The sequence below is a fragment of the Protopterus annectens genome, chromosome 13.part0, assembly GCF_019279795.1.
Source record: "Protopterus annectens isolate FY-2018-M chromosome 13.part0, PAN1.0, whole genome shotgun sequence".
NCBI classification, from domain to species: Eukaryota; Metazoa; Chordata; order Ceratodontiformes; family Protopteridae; genus Protopterus; species Protopterus annectens.
This window is the reverse complement of record NC_056747.1, coordinates 831,159,228-831,182,107: the sequence shown is the minus strand read 5'-3', so window position 1 is coordinate 831,182,107 and position 22,880 is coordinate 831,159,228. Positions and strand designations below refer to the sequence as shown.

The 22,880-nt window shown below is 40.1% G+C and overlaps 1 protein-coding gene across 1 annotated transcript in view; it reads left to right on the top strand.

Annotated features, from left to right (window-relative positions):
- LOC122787696 (BCAS3 microtubule associated cell migration factor) overlaps positions 1-22,880 on the top strand; it is a 4,651,713-nt gene that overhangs the window by 189,460 nt on the left and 4,439,373 nt on the right. Inside the window, exon 4 of the mRNA XM_044054546.1 lies at positions 11,670-11,745. Within this exon, the coding sequence (XP_043910481.1) occupies positions 11,670-11,745 (76 nt within the window). The remainder of the gene's footprint in view (positions 1-11,669; positions 11,746-22,880) is intronic.

Here is a 22,880-nt window from a genome sequence, read left to right as displayed (position 1 = left end):
AATGTACCCCCCCCGCCCAGTCATATGGTCACATGGTATTGCCTAGAGGTATTCCCCTGTTTGGTCTTTTCATCTCTTAGCTCCAGATACCTTTTCAGTCATGTTTCTAGACATTTAGAATTGTCCATTTGCCATGTATTTGTATCAAGGGGGCCAATCTCAATCTAAGGTAATCTGGGGCTTGGACGAAGATTATGGCTAAGGGGATGAGGTTGAGCTAATGATGCAAACTCTGATTAGTGGCCTAAGTCCGAAACCGAAAGGTTGATGAAAACTGGTAACACACATGCATTGTTATGGTGAATACTTAACTTCTGCTTATCCATGCTAAGACCCATCTTACAGCCTATGCTACTGCTTGCACTAAATGTTGTCTGTTTTTGTCTTGTTTTTATTCCTTTTCCCAGATGTAGAAAACAACTTTAATGCTTTCAGGCAATATTATGTTTAAGCCATTGAAAGAAAAGTATTCTGTTTTTATTGTCCTCTTATCCAGTTATCTCCATAGAAATACAAGAACCAGATACACACAGTTGCCTTCAGCTACAAGTTTAGCATGTAGCACCATGAATGTGTTTGCTGAAGGAAAACTTTGTGCATTACATTCAGTGTTTTAATTCCTTGCTTCCATCTAAAACCTGATAGATCAAGCCCAAGTGCCTTAATCCAGTCATTTTACGTAAAAGTAAGATAAGTCGTTTCTCACCTCAGCAACCTAAAATTACAGCCTATTATCTTAAAGGTGCTTTTGTCCAGATTTCTTCATATGTTTGCATGGCAGTGCTTATAGTTCTTAAAACTAAACAAAAAGAAAGAAGAAAGGAAAAAGGGGTACATGTTTACTTCAGTAGGCCTATAATGCACCAAAATAACTGAAAATGCTTTAGTCCAAAAGATGTATATGTAATTTTTTATAAAAATATTGAGAACAAAAAATGTTTTACTTACTTACCTCTTTCCTTCCTTTTCCCTCTTTAATGTTTTTCCAAACATTAATGATATGAATTAGGAGGGGTGGCCACGGTGGTGCAGCGGTTAGCGTTGCTGCCTCACAGCAAGAGGTTCTCTAGTGCAATCCTCGGCTGGGGTGCCTTCCGTGAGGAGTCTGCATGTCCTCCCTGTGGTCGCTTGGGTTTCCTCCAGGTGATCCGGTTACCTCCCACATCCCAAAGACATGCTGTAGGTGGATTGGGTAGTCTAAATTAGCCCTAGGCATGAGTGCATGCATGCATATGTGTGCCTTCTGTGGAAGGTTGGACACCGGGCTGGCAACTCGACACTGTAAAAAAACTTCACTGCCAATCATGAGCAGACAGGTGATCTGCTGTGGTGGCCCCTAACTGGGAAAAGCTGAAAGAAGAAGAAGAATGACATGAAGTAGGACATGTACTTTGGAGTCCCCTACACATTTAATGAAGTCAGAGTCTATATTTCCAGGTTTTCTTGTTTCACCATGTTAAACAACTGTGATATCTGAATACAGCAGCATGAATCTCACACCTGCCTCTCTACATTCCCTGATTGCTGAAATAAATTTACTCTTTTGTCTGGTGTACAGTGAGTAATAATTTTCCACAAACATTCTACTGTCTAACTTTTATTACTTGTTCTGCCACAGTTTTGTCATAATCATTTTTCTTCTGCTGGTAGGCTTGCATCTTCACTTTTAGAGGTCTTGCCTACTTTCAAATGGCCAGGTTTGAAGCATACACATGACGTGCCCTTTCAAATAACTGCCGTGGAGTTCCAGTCCAGTTGCTTATCTGTAATTTAATCAAATGTAATAGTCACTTTCTTCAGTTTCTCTTATACAAAAGAAAATCTTAGGTTTTCCCTACATTCTCTGTCCTCTTCTATCATTTTTGAAACCTCTCTCCTTGAGCACTCTCGTAATCAGCCAGCCTTTTGTTTTAGACTTCTGATTTTTGCAGTTTTATCAGCTGATTGGAGCATCTGTTTAAAGCTTCTTCTACTTTCTTAGTTGCTGGTATTTTCCGTTTATTTTAACCTGCTCTGAGCACTTTTGACTTATGACTTCCAGTAAGCTAGAGGAAAAAATGTCTTTCACCAAAGCTGCAGCTTGAACTGTTTTTTGCTGAACAAATGCAGGATTCTTCCCAGGCAGCGTTTTCTCCTCACCTTCTGTGGTTGATTTTCTTTCAGGTTCTTTAAATTTCTTTTTTGCTGGCATTCAGGCAGTGCACTTACTAGCCGATAACTGAAATTTACCTGAAAAGACAAACACACTGACTTTTCTGAGTTTTGGAGAGCTGAAATTAAGCTGTTAGTCAGTGTGCAGCCATCTTGGAAAGCCTTAATGGGTGTTCAGACAAAATCTGGAATACTGTTGTAGTGACATCACCTAAGAAATGGATATCTGACATCCAGAACTGGTCAACAGAAGGGATCACTTAAATGCTCAGTGGTTAGGTCATTTGAACTGTGAATCAGTAAGCTGCAACTCCAGTACAGGAAGGACAGGCAAGGGTCTGGTGGGGCATGTTGCAGCTGATCATGTAGGTCAAACCAGATTATTTGGAAATCTTGAGGGGGGGTTGATCAGGATAGTACCTTGCATTGATTAAGACCAGATTTTAATCAGAAGGGATGAGAATACAATTTAGTGAAAGAGTTATGAGACTTTGGAATGTACATCCCAAGGAGCTGATCTATTATGTAGTTATGATTTTTTTTAATAGGGTGGAGTACATTATTGGGTCACATGCTAAGAGATGTAATCAAGTGCATTATTGCCAAGATGCTGTAAGTTAACACTTCTTGCATATTGTACACTTTAATTGTATAATATTGCAAATTAAAACATTATTGAATTTTTGGAAAAATCTTTTCTTTATTCTTCTGTTTTTTAGTCAGAGTATTGTGTGCCACTTGATTATTTTAGAAGATAAAATTAGAAAACTGCATTAGCTGCTGACAAGAGGCATTGAGATTTATGAGCATTGTGCCTTATGGAACAGGGCTGTTGCACAGTAGGATAGTGGGCCAAAACCTTTTGTGATAAAGAATGCTATCTAGTGGCTTAAGACTTTCTATATGGTCTTATCCATATTGCATAGCCATAGTACTGTGTGCATGGAGCACTCATGCCAGTGCCCCCACCCTCTCCAAGTGTATTATGTGATTGAGTAGATACTATACTAGCTGCATATAAGCTGGTCTGTGTCACTTTAAGGACCAGAACTACTTGCCAGCAGTTGGTGTATTTCATCAGCTGATCTCTGTGTGTTTACATAGCCAAATAGCAATATAATTTAAAAGAAAATTACTAAGTGGTTGGAAAAATCATACCAGTAATGGAGTTAACTGTGGTAAAACAAAATCTGCTAGCAACACCACACAGTCCCCCAGTCACTGCCATACCTCTCCACCTCTTACAGCAAGAAATCTGGACAAAGGCCCAAAAATAGAGGCACTTTTTAAATATTCCTCTTACAGATTTAAAAGGTTGATATAATAGCTATCTGAAGAATATGACGCCTGAAACTCAAAATGTCTGCCTTTTTCTGATTTCAGTCTTCAGTAATTTGCTAGAAAACCACAATTTTATGAGAAATAGTCCAAAAATACGAGATGAAAATCTGGGCAGTTGAAAGCATGCTCGACTCATTCTGACACTGCAGAGTTCTTGCCAGTGGAAAGAGTCGCAGTGCTAGAACCTGTCATTACTATGTTATATTCATAGGTTCATAGGTTCATACTAGGCTATCTGCCCAGGGGCATTTATAAGCCTAGCCCATAGTTATGTGGCTTTCGCCACCCCTTTAGTTTGAAGAAAACTATGACTATTATTTTGCTGTGCCTCTGTCAAGCAGTGACACTGAAGTAATCCCTGGGGTATATCTGCGATCTCCCATCCATTGGTCAAGATTCCTCTTGAACAAGGCCAGCAAGGTGCTCTGCCTCACATGTACCGGGATTTTGTTCCACAACATAGGGAGTCTCTGGGTGATGAATCTGTCCCTCCAGCACGAGTTAATGACTATAGCTCTGCTATCTTATGTATGGAAGTTATGAATTGCTGTGTGGCTATACAGTGACACAAAAAGGAACAGGGAGCAGCAACTGAGTAATAGGTTCATACTAGGCTATCTGCCCTAGGGCATTTATAAGCCCAGCCAGAGTGTGTTTGGCTTTCGCCACACATTTTAAATGAATTTTGCTATGCCCTTTTTCGAGGTTAGTGTACTGTGCCTCTAACAGTGACACAGAACTGATACCCAGGGTAAACCTACCATCTCCCATCCATTCATCAAGATTCCTGTTGAAGAGAGTCAATGAGGGACTCTGCCTAACCTGGACTGGGATTTTATTCCAGAGTGAAGGGAGCCTCTGGGTTATGAATCTGTCCCTCCAGCATGTCCTATTTATTTCAGTGCTGAGGTTCAAGTCTCTCGAGCGCGTAGCTCGATGGGATTTGGATTTTTCTGAGGTGCAGCATGTCCATTAATTCCGGGTTGGACATGGCTTTATACATCAGGCACAGGTCGCCTCTGAGCAGGCGGTATGCCACTGAGTAGAGCTGGAGTTTCTTTAACCGGGCAGCATATGGCATCTGTTTGAACCCTATGATCCTCTTGGTGAGGTACTTTTGGGGTCTTTCCAGTTGCTGCAGGTGTCTGGTAAGGTACATCCCAAAAGGAGGGTAGTGCATTATTGTCATACATTACTCCCGTGGGGGAGTAATGTATGACAGACATGGGCATACCTTACAGTGATGCACAATTCAAAGGCAGTTCCACTTATTTGTATGCAGTGTGATTACCGCAATTCATGTCCGTAAATTGTGGAAATAGTGTACTAAACATAATGTGCAGAATGCATTTGTGCAGCTGTATACTGTTTTGTGAAGAACTGGGCTCAACTTCAGTAAATTAAAAAAGTCTACCCAGTTTCCAGTACTTCATCAGAATTTGATGAAGAACTGGATGTAGAGAAGAAGCTTGTTTTTTTAATAAAGCTTAAGCGTTCTGTCAGCAGTTGCACTCTTCCTAATTTTTGCACATTTATGTTTTTCCATGTGTATTAATGTAATACAGAAGTTTGTTATTTCTGAGGATACACTGGTTATGTTATGATAAAATGTGTTCAGTCTGAAACATATGGAAGACGTTTGTGTATATTTTTGTAAACTGTATATGAATGAGCATTTATGGTACTTAAGTAAGAGGGGGAGAAGTACTGTCTCTAAGATGTAGTACTGCAATTCCTGCGGACTGCAAGTGTGGTTTAGGGAGCTAAGTCAAACAAAGTCCTAATAAGCTATACCCTGTTGATTAGAGTTTGATTTTTTACAGTCTTTGCTTTACATACTTTACTTGCATGATTTTCTTGTTAAACTGTGGACCACCATTGAAAAGAAGCCCTTGTATTTGTAGTTTTACTAAGATCATAAAACAGTGAAGTGGTAGAAAATAAAATAGACATTAGAGAAGAGTTTTAGCATTTTTATTTTGCTAGGGGCATTACTGCATTGTGCTAAATAATGGTTCAGTTTATATTTTACTTCCAGTACCTATCCACACCAATAGAGATCACTACTCCTTATTTCCATTGCTGTTTTCATGTTTCAAGTCCATTTTAAGGACTTTTGGTTCTGGTAGCAATATATTAGAATCTTGTGATCTCACTCCACTGCCCATAGTTCATACTGATAATTTCTAAGCTTAAACTCAGTTTGGTTAACACTGTGTTTTGAGTGTGATTTTTCTGTATGTTGAGATATTACTGAAAGTTGGTCTTTGACACAAAGATGCAGCAAAAGAAAGAACATTCACTGTCTGTGAGAGAGCCTGCATGTAGAGTTGTTCCTGATGATTCCTCATGATATGATTCTTGGAGCATTTTAATGGTGATATGTAAGCCTTAGATGAGAAGTCTGACCTTCTCCCAACAGTGATGCAAAAGATGAATGCCACTCTAGTAGAGCATATTAGCAGAACATGTAATAAGGGCAGAGAAATTGAGGCGGCCTTACTGGAACTATCTGACACTTAATACTGTGGTTACTATCACTGCAGCTCTTAACATGCTGACCAGCTGACTTTAAGGTTGGAGTATATGGAAATCCAGTTAGATGATTTGAAGGATCATTGCGGAAGAAACAAATTAAAATATTCTTGCCCGAAGTTGCTACTTCTAAAAGTTGTAAGTCGTTTATGGGGTGACGATTGGCAGAGTGGACAGATATTCCTGCCTTAGAGCATTTGATTGAAAAAGCTCATTGGATTTCCTTCCTATTTAATTTCCAGGGCACGTTCATTTTACTGCTTACACTCTCTTAAGGAGAGGATGCTTTCTTCCCTCCAGGGCAACATGTGACATATCTAAACCGAGGAGTTTTTGTAGAGAAAATAGCTGGATATATGCTCTGCTATACTCTGCAATGGTTAATTTTGGGTTGCTGGGAGGCTTCAAGTATTTCATACACCAGAAGAAGCCAAAACTAAACTTTGTCAGTCTTCTCAAGTTGAGCAGTTTCAACCAGACTCCTTAGTCCTTTCCTCAGTAGGATATAGACAATGTCTTTCAAGACTTGGGAATTGTCTGTCAAAAGGGTACATTTATGGGGGTAAAGGGTTATCTGTTATTTAAGTTAGTAACTTTATTTTCAGTGTACCTTCCAGTAAGAACTTCTAGAACAGAACTTAAAAGATGGTTAGAGATTAGGTATACTTTCAGGAAAGGTTGGTCATCTGAGGCAAGAAGTGGAATATGGTATGTTCCATTACCATTGTAACGTCTGGTCTGTATTTGCTTAGACCTCCTCATTTGGGTAAATTCATTTAGCAGGCACTTTAAATTTATAGCAATGAAAGATGCACATTTAGTACTCAGTTTACCTAGCAGCAGTTTTACTTTTCTGTCCTATAGCTTTTCCACTTTTTCAAGAATAGACCAGATTTTTATTTTATCTGAGCACCATCACCTTCTACTCTGGTTGGAGTGCTCTACCCTAGTTATCTCCAATCATATGCCATTATTCCCAAGTCTAAATATTACAGCTGAAAAGCTGTACAGGTAATCGAAATAAAATCTTTTTGTAAAGCAGAACAGTTTGAGGAGTATATTTGAGCAAATGTAATAAATCCTTCCTTAGATACTGAGCTTGCAAAAAATCACATGATACAAGAATGTAATACTTTGTCCAGACTTGCAGTCAAGTTACAGTGGATATAAAAAGTGTACACACCCCTGTTAAAATGCCAAGTTTTTGTGATATAAAAAAATGAGACAGCAGTAAATCATTTTAAAACTTTCCCCACCTTTAATGTGATCTATAACCTGCACAATTCAATTAAATAACAAATCTGTTAGGGGAAAAATGTAAAAAATAAAAAATGTACAATAAGCTGGTTGCATAACTGTGCACACCCTTAAACTAATACTTTATTGAAGCACATTTTGATTTAATTATAGCATTCAGTCTTATGTAGGAGTCTGTCAGCATGCTACATCTTGACTTGGCAAGATTTGCCTACTCTTCCTTGCAAAAGTGCTCTAGATCTGTCAGATTGCGAGGGCATCTCTTGTGCATAGCCCTCTTCAGGTCACCCCTTAGATTTGGGTCTGGGCTCTGGCTGGGTCATTCTATAACTTTCATTTTTTTTTCTGGTGAAGCCATTCTTTTGTTGTTTTGGATGTATGCTTGGGGTCATTGTGGTGTTGAAAGGTGAATTTCCAGTTCATTTTTCTAGCAGATGCCTGAAGGTTTTGGGCCAAAAGTGACTGGTATTTCGAACTGTTTATAATTCCCTCCACCTTGCCTAAAGCCCCAGTTCCAGCTGAAGAAAAGCAACCCCAAAGCATGATACTGCCAGCACCATGCTTCACCCTAGTGATGGTGTTCTTCTGGAGATGCGAAGTGTTTGTGCCAAACATGCCTTTTGGAATTGTGGCCACAAAATTCAACACTGGTCTCATGAGACCATAACACATTTTCCCACATGCTTTTGGGAGACTTTGAAGTATTGTTTTGCAAATTTTAGCTGAGCCTGGATGTTTTTCTGTGTAAGAAAAGGCTTCTGTCTTGCAACCCTAACCCCCCCCCCCCAGTCCAGAGATATGGAGAATACGGGAGATTGTTGTCACGTGTACACAACCAGCACTTGCCAGAAATTTCTGCAGCTCCTTCAGTGTTGCTGTAGGTCTCTTGACAGCCTCCCTGCCAGTTTTGTCTGGTCTTTTCATCTGTTTGAGGGACGTCCAGTTCTTTGCAACGTCATTGTTGTCCCATATTTTCTCCACTTTTTGATCACTCTCTTCACTGTGTTCCATGGTATATCCAGTGCTGTGGAAATTTTTTTGTACCCTTCTCCTGAATGATAGCTTTCAACAGTGAGATCCTTTTGATGCTTTGTAAGTGCTCTGTGAGCCGTGGCTTTTGCTGTAGCAGGCAACTGAGTGTCAATAAAATCCAACTAGGACAGCTGAACTTTATTTGGGGTTAATCAGTCTCTCTCTAATTGATGGCAGGTGTGTACCCAAGAAGACTGAATGCTGTAATTAAATCAAAAGGTGCTTCAACAAAGTATTAGTTTAAGGGTGTGCACACTTATGCAACCAGCTTAATGCATGTTTTTTTTATATTTTTTCCCCTAACAGATTTGTTTTTCATTTGAATTGCACAGGTTATAGGTTACATTAAAGGTGGGAAAAGTTTTGAAATGATTTATTGTGGTTTCGTTTTTTTATATCACAAAAACCTGGCATTTTAACAGGGGTGTGTACACCTCTTATACCCACTGCACATCAGTAAGCAAATATCAAATACAAGAAAGCACAAGATAAACAGAAAAACCTTAATATCACAAATTTTATTAATTCAGAATGAAGTGATTGAGGAAGATTATTCAGGGAAGATAGTTTATACAGGTTGCAAAAGTAACTTGTCAACTCAACAATAAACTAGACATGATGCACAACATGTTTGAGCAGAAATTATCTGATGTTTCCCAGTCTTCCTTAAAATACTTAGTAATGTAGCTGAGGAATCAAAAAGTCAGTAGGGTGGCTACCAGAATTAAAACTGATACTAACCAAGTATCAATTCTCCCAAAGAAATTTTGGAAGAGTGTGCCACTTAACTTGATACTTTATGTAGTAGTCAGAAAGATGTACCATGGTCCAAAAAAGAAGCTGAACTTTTTTTATTTTTTTGTAGCTGTTCTTAGCTATGTGAAACTTTGACTTATGTAAGTGCTAACTTTGCTAACATTTAATGTTTAAACACTTAATTTCCCCCTTTCCTGGAAAACAGCTATAATTTCTATTCTAAAACCAAACAAAGACCCCTTATTAACATCGTATTGGCCAATCTCCATACTCAACCATGTTTATAAATTACTTGCGGTGATTGTCAGTAAGTCAGCAAAACTTTCATCCCTTTTAATACATCCAGACCAAACTGGATGTATCTCTGATCGCTTAACATCAGATAATTTATTGAAAACGTCATTAGCCTTAGAACACACAAGTTAGAATATCTACTCCTTTGCTCTTAGCCAGCCTAGACACTAAGCATTTGATAGAGTTGATTGGGACTTACTCTTTCTAGTTGTAGAATTCATGGGCTTTCCCAGAAGTTTCCTCCATTTACTGCATAACTTGTATAAGGGAGTTTCGGCCAGGATAAAAATGATTTCTAGCCTACTTAGATCATTTTAGATGCACAAAGGTACAAGGCAAGGCTGCCCCTTGTCCCCTTTATTTAAATTATATTTTAACTTTTGGCAATTAGTCTGGGGAATCGATGATTATTAGGGGATATAGTTTGGGAGATCCGATGTCGTAAATTAGCACTTTATGTTGAAGACCTACTAACACATAAAGAGAATGATTTGCATTTATTGTCCATATTCTTTAGTTATAGTAGGTTCTTGGGGCATAACGTAGGGAACAACATGACATACCTAGGTCTTCACTATGCTTCTAACATAGAAGACATGATAAAACCAACCTATGGGAATATTTAGAAGCGTAAAAAGTTTATCACAAGTTGGAAGGATCTGTGTTTAGATTTTCTTGAGTACAGGTAATTCCATACTTTCATGGTTTGTTTTCCCCTTATTCTATAAGCAGTACAAAGCGTCTCCTGCCCTAGAAGTAAATGGTTTGAAGTTTTTAGGATTACAATTCTGAGTTATTTGGCTGGGGGGGGGGTAACAATAGAAAAACTTGGGAAATCCTGACCTTACCTTGGTTTATGGAGGGCCTGGGTATTCCAGATATTAGCCTTAATCTTCAGGCAATCTGTATTAAGACAACAATGCAAGTCATCTTAGATGACTGTACCTCTTGTTCGAAGGACATTGTTTTACTTTTTAAGTCATCCTTTTAAGTTATTTCATCTGACTTTTCTACAGCGGAAAGGAAAACCAGTTCTCCCCTACTTTTATTTATGAAATAATTTGAAGATTAAAAGAAATTTTGACCTGGGCATTAATTAATTGGTGGAAGGAGCTTGCAGCAATAACTTCTGCAGACTATAGCCATGAGTCAGAACTCCATTTGCTAATGTATTGATTGCAATTGATATAAAATTAGATTTTAATTTCTTGGCATTACTTTAGGGACAGTTATAAGCTTTACTGGTAGAACCCTTGTTACTATTGCCTGGAATCTACAACTAGACTAATATTATCAAATTCTGTTCAGCTACTTGTTGCAGGAATTGAGAAACTGTCAAATAAGTAAAACCAACCTGCACAACTACCCTGTTTTGGTCAAGTTATAGATTCCAGGCAAGATTATCAAAACAATGGTTCTGTCAGTAATGCTTATAAAGCTCCTGCTAAGTTTAAAGATGCAGTTAATCTGAGAAAGGCATTTGTAGTTCTCTATCTTTTTCTGTCTGGGATAAAATTCTTTTAAGTCTCCACATATGCAACGAAAGTGAGAAGGATCTTTTTTTTTTTTTTTTTGCTGGCAGTGCCACTTTAAGTATTTTTGATACTTTAGCTATACTAACTAGAATTTTGACAGTATTTTTTGCATGCTGGAATTGTATATGGCCAGAGACAGCAGATTGGATACACACATTTTTTTGGGAATGTCTGGTTTTGGTCCAATTTTAGGGCCACGTTAATGGTATGCCATGTAACATTTTTGATGTTGAGATTTCACTTTTTTCGTCAAATTTTCTGTTAGGTTAGCCAGAATATCCTGGCGTATCTAAGCCCTAATTGGCTGCATTTAATATGGTGATACTCCTAGCTTAAAAAAAATATTACCAAAACGTGGAAGCAGAGAGTCCCTCCAGTGCTGCAGGATCTTAGTGTTATTGCTACAACTTTGTGCTTTTGGAATTGAGCCCCCAGAAATCAGAAATATCCTTGAAATAAATTGTTGATTAAAAATAGGAGATTGTTAGGCTTAATTCCTGATACCAATTATAGTTTGTAATGGTTGTGTTGACTCATTGAAGCTGGGGTAGCTGATTTTGTATCTGAAGTTTTACACCGCAATACACATTGTACATTTGGTGTAATATATTATCCTGTTCTGTTTATAATGAAGTACTGTTATTAAGTTAATGTTGCATTAATAAACAGATTGTTGGGCTACTTTTACATTTAAAATTATACTTTTTTTTTTTAAATGAAAAGCTTTTTCTTAGAACGACTGAATTAACATTTTTGTATGTGTTTTAGGCTTATACTGGTGCCCCACCAACAGAGGAGAAGGAAAAGATTGTCTGGGTCAGATTTGAAAAAGCCGACCTGAATGGTAAATGCCTAATTATTTTTTATTCCTTAATATTCAAAGGAGGCCTTTAAATAATCTACAAGGACAAAAATAATACTTTGATAGAACGTGGCTTAGACCCTTTGACTTATTTAAGGTGATTAATCTTGTTTGCTGACTTGTGTAAATTGGAAAAGTTGAACAACATCTAGATCATTGTGGGAGTAGTTTAATGGTGTAAAAGTGGCGGGGGAGTTGATGGTTGACTGAGTTTTGACTAGTAGTTAGTCTGTAAGATAAATTAATCTGGGTGAAAAGTCCAAGCTTATGAGGTGTACTCCTTTAAATGCTACCTGCCTAGTTGCAGGGAAGTTTATTGGTATGTGGTATACAGTTCTTCTAAGTGTCTCACTCTGATTAAAGACCTCATGGAAGTTAGCTCAACGGCAGTATTAAATATGTAAAGTATTTTTTTTTTTCAGGAATTCACAAATATATAAGTAAAGTAGAGAAGTGTATTTTTATATAAGAGATCAGTTTGCAAACAGGATTGATCTCATTGTAATAAGAAATATGGAAACTTTTTATCCAGAAATGCAGTTTATTCTTTGCTGCAACTAAAACAGGTAAAAAGTTTAAACTGTAGCTTGGCTGAATTTCTGTATTGTAAAACTGCAAGGAACCACCACGAATCACCATAAAATTAAACAAGGAATTTATTGAAGAGAGAACAAGCGCTTTCACGCACTATCCCAGTGCGCTTCCTCAGGTTGGCTAAATTTCTGCATATTACTGGAGAAGAAGCCTTAATGACATTTGAAATTTTTGTGAGCCTAGAAAGAACGTACCATTTTCCCACATGTTCTATACAAGGGTACAAGATCCACAGATACTATAAATGCATATTTTTCTGAGCTGTGATTTTGATAAATTACGTGGTTATATGATTTTTTAATAAGATTATATAATGTTGGATTGATATACTAACAGACAACATGTTATGTACAATACTTGCCAACAGGAACATATTAATATTGTTTTCTTTTATATAAATGTATCTTTGCCTGTATACTGCTATTTAACACTGCCAGTGAGCTTCTAACTTCCAAGAGGTCTTTAATCAGAGTGAGACAGCTAGAACTGTATACCACATACCAATCAACTTCCATGTAACTATATACTAGCATTTATACTTGTACACTTCATAAGCTGTGACTTTTTTGTTATTTTACAATAAAAATTTGCTTAGTAGTACCTACGGCCCCTATTCCTCACCTCGTATATCCTAGTCTGGAATTTATTAATAAGAGACAAATAGTTTGTCCTTTGTTTCATCGTTTTATATATCACAAACTGTTAAAAGAACCAGACCTCATCTTCTCAAATGTTGTGGTTGTATGTAGTCCCCCTAAAATTGCTACCAGACAATTTAAAAAAATGAATTGGGGAAATAATAGAGTCAAATAAAAATGAGAAATAAAATGAGAATGCATAACAGTGATGGAGACAGCAAAGAAGGCCATGAGGTACACCAAAAATATTGTTCAATACCTTTGAGCTATCACTTAAGACACAGGAAAATATACATTTATATAAAAGAAAACAATATTAATATGTTCATAGGTGTATACTAGGCTAATGGCCCTGGAACCTTTACAAGCCTAGCCCATAGGATTACCCTGGCAACGTGCCACACAACCTTAGTTTCTAGTGCCTCTGTCGTGTAGAGCCACTGGCGTGATCCCTGAGGTGAATTTTCTATTTTCCATCCACTCGTCAAGATTCCATTTGAAGAGGGCCACTGAGGTGCTCTGCTTGACATGTATGGGAAGTTTATTCCATAGCATGGGTAGTCTGTGGGTTATGAACCTGTCCTCTCCAGCATGTTCTGTTGATTGTGGTAATGAGGTTGAGGTCTCTGGAGCATGTGGTGCGGAGGGATTGGTATTTCTTTAGATGCAGCATTTCTAACAGAGCAGGGTCAGACATGGCTTTGTAAGTCAAGCAGAGATCGCCTCTAAGTAGGCGATATGAAACCGAGAATAGCTTGAGATTTTTGAGTCTGTCCATATAGGACAAGTGTTTAAGGCCTAGGATCCTCTTTGTGAGGTACTTTTGTGGCCTCTCCGGTTGTTGCAGGTGTCTAGTGAGGTACATGCCAAATTGGGCATTCTACTTGATGATTGGTCTAATTAGGGAAGAGTAGAGGGAGACAATGACCTCTATCTTCCTGGATGCAAAAGCCTTAGTAATGAGCTGTGCCAGATAGGACTTTGACCACAGTGGCAATGTGGTGGTCAAAAGAGAGTGCTTGTCAGCCTGTGTTCCTAGATCTCTTTTAATAACACCTTCTGTGTTAAATGGACTACCATCAATGTGGTAATTCAAGGGAACTGGATTTTTCCCAAGGGGGATGACAACACATTTTTTGGCATTGAGCTTAAGACCATGACTCTTGCACCAGTTGTTGGTCTCTTTGAGGATTTTCTGTAGGATGTCAACATCACTTGGGGAGTTGTTAATAGGTCCCAACTTGCAATCATCTGCGAACTTTGAGCCGAAGTCCCTTTGTGTTGGCCTGGACTTTAGAGAAGTTGATGCCAAACAGGAGAGGACCCAGGACCCCGAACCTTGTGGGACTCCAGTCGGGACTGGTCGACAGCCTGACTTGGAGTCACCTGTTGTTGAGTATTGTACATAACATATGTTGTTGATATATATGTGACCAATTCAACATTACATAAATTGCTCAATTCTTGCATTCACTTAGATCTAACTCCTCCTCCAAAACATTGTTCATCTTGTATTGTTCCTTCCATTTCCATTTTTTGTATCTAATTTGCTCATACCTTTTCCAAAGATCCCACTCCATTTTTTTATCTGTTGCAATATTCAGTACTTCAAATAGATTGTTTAGATCTGGATTTCCATTTTTCTAGTAACTGCTTTTTTGGCAGCCACCGGAACTAAATTTAGCAAGGCCCAACTATATTTATGCAATTCAGATCTTGTATTCAAGTTCAAAATAAGTAAATACATTTCCTTAGTTACACCCATTTGCTCACCCAGTATTTCTGACTAGAGTACTCTGTAGGGGATTTTTGAAGTCTGCCAACTCATTGCACTCCCAAAACATATGTTCCCATTTACCTGTTTCTTCCCATGTGGGAAGACCCAAGACTTTGATAATCAGGCCGACTGAGGGCTGCTGCAAGCAGATAACCCAAATGTGATGACTGCAACAGTGAATACACTTGAACAACTACCTTTATGGTAAGTGTACACAACTGTACTTTCTCCTTAAGGATCTGCATCCAGAATCCCACTCTTTCCTTTTTTCTTGAATTTCCTGTTTCATCATTATCCCTTTTCCCACTGAATTGTAGCTTTCTGCTTGTGTCATGACTATGAGCCTTAACAGTTTAACTCTAAAATGTAACTTCAAATCAAGTAATCCTAAACCACCTTTTTCTTTTGGAAGGATCAACTTACCCAACTTCACTCTTTCACTCTTCCCCTCCCGGATAAATTCTTTCAACTCTAATTATTGTCCACAACTTCTCTGGTTGATAAAAATATACCTGACCTGTATGTAAAACTAAAGGAAATAAAGTATTTTCACTGCTTGTGTCTTGTTATCCATATGCTTAAACAAGAATTTCTAATTTCTCACATTTTTACATTATATTTTGTTTAGTCTCTTCCCACATACCTTTAGGTGACATAACAAAATCTATTTTAATCCATACTCCTAAATACTTCTTTTAAACATCTTCATTGTATTATCACTTTTGACACAGGCAAACTTAAATTTATATAGAAGTAATCAAACTATGGAGAATATTGGGGTCCAACCTAACACACTTAAACTGGGTGACTTCAACTGTCGCTCCATTAACTAGGAAAACTACTTATGTGCCAATACACTTGCCCAATGTTTCCTGGAATTCATGAATTCCAATGTCCTGGACCATCTCGTTTTTATCCCCACTAGAGGTAGCAACATCCTTGACCTGGTCATTGCTAACATGGGCGACCATTGCTCTACACCAATAGGCAACTTCTCCCTGGTTAGATCTGACCACAAACTAATCACCTTGGAAGTCCTCATCCCCCAGCAAAAGAGTAACCACCATGAAAAACTTCTCCAAAGCTAACTTTGGGCTCCTAAAAACAGAGGTGGCTAACTTCACGGTACCCATGCAAATGGAGAATAGTTGCATGACCGCCAAATCATACACCAATGTACTGTACAAATACGTACACAAATGCATGGATCGCGCCATACCCAATAGAACCAATATGCTCTCCTCCAAAAAAAGTAAGCCAATCTGGTGGTCCCCTGTCATAAATAAACATTACAACAGGAGATGGAAACTGATGCAGAATAAGGTGAAGTCCCAAGACTGGATAAACTCCCTTGTCAGCCTCAACAAAAAGTTGATATCCCTCATCAAATCCTCTAAAGCTAGCTGTGAAAACAGAATTGCAGCAGATAGTAAAGACAACCACAAGGCCTTCTGTAGTTATGTAAAGAATCTCCACGACAATACCCAGATTTGCTCTGAGCTACTGTACAATGGTACCTCCTATAGTGAGCCAACAGATATTGCCAATATACTGGCTGACAGATTCAGTGTCAACTTTAAACCCCCCCCCCCCCCAAAGGACCAATCACAATACCAGTAGATTGCCAGGCACTCAGTATTGCTGCTGCACAGGTTAAAACAGCACTGTCCAAGGCCAGGAATACAGCTTCTATGGGACCTGACAATATCCCTGGCTGTGTTCTACATGAACTACAGAGTGAACTGGCACCTCAACTGTGTGCTCTGTTTAATTGCAGCCTCACCTCAGGCTTTGTCCCTACCAAATGGTGCACTGCTACTGTCATCCCTCTCCCCAAAGGAGGTGCGACTACAGATCCTGGGAACTATCTCCCCATTAGCTTGACAAGCCTGATAATGCAAAGCTGTGGAACACATCATTATGGACATAATAAACCAGGATCTAGGGAATCTCCAAACACTGGATCCCACACAGTTTGGATTTTTGAGGGGTAGATCATGCCTTCTCAACTTGGTCAACTTCTTTGAGTCAGTCACAAGAGCTGTGGATGAAGTCAAGGTGGTTCATACAGCTTACCCTGATCTGGCCAAGGCCTTTGCTACCATTGCCCACTCAGGAATCGCAGAAAAATTTTACTAAGCTAGGCATCAACCCCTAGATCATTAGGTGGGTTGCAAATTGGCTCACAGGTAGAACCCACAATGTGAAAGTAGCCGACTCCAAGTCATACTGCCAACCAGTCACGAGTGGTGTCCCACAGGGTTCGGTCCTGGGTCTTCTCCTGATTGGTATCTACTTTTCTGAAGTTCAGGCCACCATGAAGGGACTCTGGCTGACAAAGTCTGCAGATGATTGCAAGTTGGGAGCTATTATTAACTCCCCAAGTGATGCTGACTTCCTACAGAAAGGCCTCACTGAGACGAACTACTGGTGTCAGAACCATGGCCTTAAGCTCAATGCCAAAAAGTGTCATCTTCCCCTTTTGAAAAACCCAGTTCCCATGAATTACCACATCAATTGTAGTCCTCTGAATACAGAAGGTGTTGTAAGAGATCTGGGAGCACAGTTTGACAGCAACCTCTCTTTTGACCACCACAGTGCCACTGTGGTCAGAAAGTCTTGCTATTTGGCACATCTCATTACTAAGGGTTTTGCATCCAGAAAGAAAGAGGTCATTGTCTCCCTCTACTCTTACCTCCATTAGTCCAATCATTGAGTACAATGACCCATTTGGCATGTACCTCCGTAAACACTTGCAACAACTGGAGAAGCCGGAACACTACCTCACAAAGAGGATCCTAGGCCTTAAACATTTGTTCTGTATGGACAGACTCCAACAAATTCCCCACTATTTTTGGTCTCATATGGCCTACTTAGAGGTGATCTCTGCTTGACTTACAAAGCCATGACTGATCCAGCTCTGTTAAAAATGCTACATCTAAAGAAATCCCAATCTCTCTGGACCACATGCTCGAGACCTCAGCCTCATTAACACAATCAACAGAATATAGTGGAGAGACAGGTTCATAACCCAGAGACTGCCCATGTTATGGAATAGACTTCCCATACATGTCAAGCAGAGCACCTCACCGGCCCTCTTCAAGAGGAATCTTGATGAGTGGATGGGAAATAGAAAATTCACCCCAGGGATCACTCTAGTGGCTTTACTCGACAGAGGTACTGGGCACTAAGGTCGGGTGGAACAATGCCAAGGTAATTCTATGGGCTAGGCTTGTAAAGGCTCCAGGGCCATTAGCCTAGTACACACCTATGAACCTATGTTAGTAAGTTCACATTTACAAACATTATAGGATATATAACACTATATATGATGTAGAAATCTAAGCAACTTTTACATAAATTATTCAATTTCTGCCTTCTCTTAAAACCCCATTCGTCCTCCAAATCATTTATCTGCATGGATTGTTCCCACTATTTCTAGTTTTTCTATGTAATTTACTGCTACCCTTTTTTAAAGATCCCACTTCCTGTTCTTTTATCTCTGTTTGAGTATTATTTACTTCAAATATAGCTGGTTTAAAGTTTGACTTCCATTTCTAATTGCTTTTTTGGCATTCACAAGAATTAAACTTAACAAGGCCTTACTGTGTGTCTAGGCAGTTCAGTTCCTGTGTCCCAGCTCAAAAAAAAAATGCTTTCTTTTGATGTTCTTCGTGTTTCACTGTTGCAGTCATTACATTTGGGTTATCTGCTTGCAGGTAGCCCTCAGTTGGCCTGATTAACAAAGTCTTGGGTCCTGCGTCGGTTGCTGTCCCTCCTTCCATGACGTCAGTTCGTCAGGGGTATAAAACATGCAGCCGACGCCATTACATCAGTCTTTCTTGCCGTGTGGTGCCCGAAGCAGAAGCAGTTCGCAAGTGATGGTCAGCCGACTCCTGAAATTTTCGAGTTTCAGAACCGAAGTCTTCAACTAAAGCTAAGTACCCCGTTGGGGAAACTTTTTTTTTTTTTTTCATGCTCCTTACCAATGTCAGTAAAAGTTAATAATTGCATTACTTGCGGAAAGCAAGTACCTCATAAAGATTTTCATTTGTACTGTATTCCTTGCTTAGGCCCTGACCACGACGTACCTTGCTGTCGGTTTTGTGCTTTATTTAATCAGCGCACTATCCGTCGTCTGTATATTTTTGCCTCTAAATATTTCAGTTGTAGGTTTAATTATCCAGAAATGTTGTTGGTTAGCCATCCAACTACCGGGATTCTGAAAAAATACAAAGATAAAGACAGAGACAGGCCGCAGAGGTCCAAAACTGCCGATGACGCTTCTAAGCTAGTCGCCAGTTCGCCGGTACTCAGTGAGCTGCTTTTGCAGCCCCTGATACCAGCTACTTCTGATTCACAAGCCTCTACTGAGACCCATTCGGAGTCCGGTATGCTGCGAGATGCCTCAACTATGGAACCCGCGGATGTCTCTACCTCAGATGGGTTTGGAGCCGCTGTGTAGGCACCGGCTTCTGAGGGTGTATTCAGGCCTACGGACTTGCATATTAAACCGACGCCTCCTTCTTTACTTAGGCCTAAATCTCGAACCATGCCTAAAAAAAACGATGCCCAGGCCACATGCTCAGGCCTTTATGCCTAAAAAAACAAGAATGGCTGAAGATGTAATAACTCTAATCAGGGGTAGCCAACCCACCCCCTTTTAAAAGGCCTAGGACTGAAGTTGATTATGAATGTTCTGACCAGGATTCTGCTTTTTCTGATTCTTTTGATCTGGATTTGCCCTTATCTACTTATGAATATTTGGATGCAGAGAGCTCCATTCCCTCTGCTTCCCCTCCTGAGGATTTTTCTTTTGGGGAAACCTTACATTCTAAGGGAGCATTTCCACTGGGAAAGCCAGGATTTTTCTGATTCAAAAAAGAGGCTTAGGGATTTCCTTCTCCTATCTCAGCATAGGCCTTTAGCTATTCCTCTTGTTCTAGACATTGTTGATGCTTTTTCAGAATCTAGTTTGGCCCTGATTCCTTGCCTCCTGCTCCCAGAAAGCCTGACAGATACTACAGGGTCCCTGATTCCCACAAGTTTCTTTTTAAAAATTCTATTGCAGATCCAGAGACTATTTCCCAGGGGCCCAAGGGCATTAAGGCTTCTACTGCTAAAAATCCTACCCCTTCTGATAAGAGACTCTGGGGCGCTGGATAGATGGGGTAAGAAGGTTTACACTACTGCAACCTTGGCCAGTAGGGCTTTAAACTGCCAGTTTTATATGTTAAAAGTATCAGTAACATGTTATTGGACTGCTTAAACAGAAAATGATGTTGATTTCTGACTGTGTGGAAAATAAAGAATTACAGGATTTAATGCATTCTGCTGAACAAGTAGGAAAACATACTTTGCAATGTGGTTTTTATTCATTAGAGGCTTCTTGCAGGGCTGCTGTTACTGTGTCTGTGCTCAGAAGGCATGCTTGGCTTAAGGAGCAATCTTTGCCTGATCATGTTAAAGCTAAATTGTTGGATGCTCCCTTAAATCAGGACCGCCTGTTTGGCAACAAGGCTGAGGAAGTTCTTAAAAACATGGAAGATAAAGATAAATCTATGCAAATTGTTAAGGATTTCTTACAAGTTCAGCCTCCTAGATTTAGTAGGCACTGGCCCTCTAAGAATTGGTCCTTTCCAACCCCTTCCAGGTCTTCTCAAGCCAAACCCAGACACAGCAAAAACCCCAGGTTTCAGTCCCAGGGGAGAGACAGGACTAAGCAGTGGGGGGCCTCCACTTCCAAATCTGGGAGTAATAAGGCTCCCCCCTATGGTATACTGTCTCAATGACTTCCTTTTATAATTTCTAAGCACTTATAAACTGACAGCCCCTGGGGGGGGGGGGGGGGGATTGCCCTTCATGCAAAGAATTGGGAACTCATTACCCAGGACAAATGGGTTTTAAATAGTGTCCCTGGGATACAGATTTCACTTCCACATGTTGCCAACACCAAGCGGGCGGCCGGACCTACCCCTAAATCAGTGGGCAGAGGCCCAAAAACAAGTACTTTCTCTCTTAAATATGGGGGCTATTCAACTGGTACCAGAAGAGAAAAAGGGACAAGGTTTCTACTCGAGACTTTTCTTGTTACCCAGAAAAGACAATTCATGGTGTCCTATCCTGGACATGTCTGCTCAGAACACCTTTTTGGAGATTCCAAAATTCAAGATGCTGACTCTTCACCAATTACTTCTTATGCTAGGCAAAGATGCCTGGTTGGCAACACTAGATTTAAAAGAAGCATACCTGCACATCCCAGTCAGGGAATCTTGCAGAAGATACCTACGCTTCAAAGCAGGCTACATGCACTATCAGTTCTCTGCACTGCCCTTTTGCTTATCTACTGTGCTCAGGGTATTCATAAAGTGCCTAGCTCCAGTTATTGCATTTTGCAGGCAAAGAAATATTCAAATATACCCATACCTGGACGATTGTCTAATTCAGGCAGAAAGCCAGGATATACTTTTGAATCATCTGGCCTTTGTACAAAGGGTTCTAACTTGTCTGGGGTACACCATAAACGAAAAGAAATCGTACATGGTACCCTGTCAACAAATTATATTCCTGGGAGCAAGCTTGACTGCAACTTCCCAGATGGCTTTCCTTACACCAGAGAAACAAATCCATTTGACAACCTACTTCAAACAAATGGCCACAAAAACCCTGCTATCTGCAAGACAAATACTGCAAGCCTTGGGATTCATGGCCTCCTGTATTGTTCTAATTCCATATGCAAGACTACGTATGAGGAAACTTCAGTGGCATCTGAAAAGCCTATGGTGTCAACTTTCTCAGGATCTAGAAGCAATGATTCCTGTCATACCTTGCCTTCGCCTAGAGTTCCTTTGGTGGGCAGAGGCCTGCCACCAAAACAAGGGACTGCCATTCACACTACCCCTTGCCGCCCTAACCCTAACTACAGATGCATCAGACTATGCTTGGGGGGGCTCACCTGGCAGGGAAGTGCATTCAGGGCAAATTGAACACAAGTCAAATGCACCTGCATATCATTCAAAAAGAAATGTTAGCTGTGCAGAATGCTCTGACAGCCTTCAAGGACTACATTCTTCCAGGACAACTAATGGTAAAGACGGACAACACCACTGGTATGTGGTACATAAACAAGCAGGGGGGTACACATTCCTACCCCCTCAGCAGACTAGCCATGGCATTGTGGATCACAGCCTTGAGCTACCAAGTGCACCTACAGGCTCAATTCCTGCCAGGAAAATTAAATACACTGGCAGACGGACTAAGCAGAAACCTCCTGGACCCACACGAGTGGAAACTGGAACCAAGGATTTTCAACATGTTGACAAGCAAATGGGGGGGCCCAGATATAGACCTTTTTGCCTCTCCCCAGAACTACCAATTGGGCAAATTTTGCACAAGGACTCCCCACAAACAAGCCTGGAAAGTGGATGCTCTGTCCTTCAGCTGGAAAAACCTATCAGTCTATGCCTTCCCCCTCTGCCTCTGCTCTCCAAAATACTACTAAAAATCAAACAGGACAAACCAAGGATGATTATGATTGCTCCAGACTGGCCGCGCCAAGACTGGTACCCCCCTCCTGTGCAGTGTGTCACGGTTATCCCCATGGCACTTGCCTCACACTTCTTCCCTGTTGTCCCAGCAGGAGAACCAGATTCTGCACCCTCATCTTCTAACACTGAACCTTGCAGCCTGGCTAATTACATAATCTCTCCTTTACCATCTCTCAGTAAACCTGTGATGGATATCATTTTTAGAGGCAAGGAGGCCTACTACTAGAAAATCTTATGCTGAAAAATGGAAAAGATTTTCTGCCTGGAACCAGTCTCAAGGAATGAGCACAGCAGCGCCCAATTTACCTCAGATTTTATAATACTTAACTGAGATGCTTCACAAGGGCCTGTCTTTCTCTTCCATTAAAATCCAAGCCTCAGACATTTCAGCTCATTATAACACAGAACCTCCCCTCTTCTTTCATCCACTGCTCAATGAGTTCCTCAGAGGGGCCAAAAATTTGAGACCACCCAGGAGAGCTCCAACCGCAGCCTGGGACCTTAACTTTGTTTTGGGGAAACTCACTTTACCTCGTTTCGAGCCAGCTGCTACTGCAGACT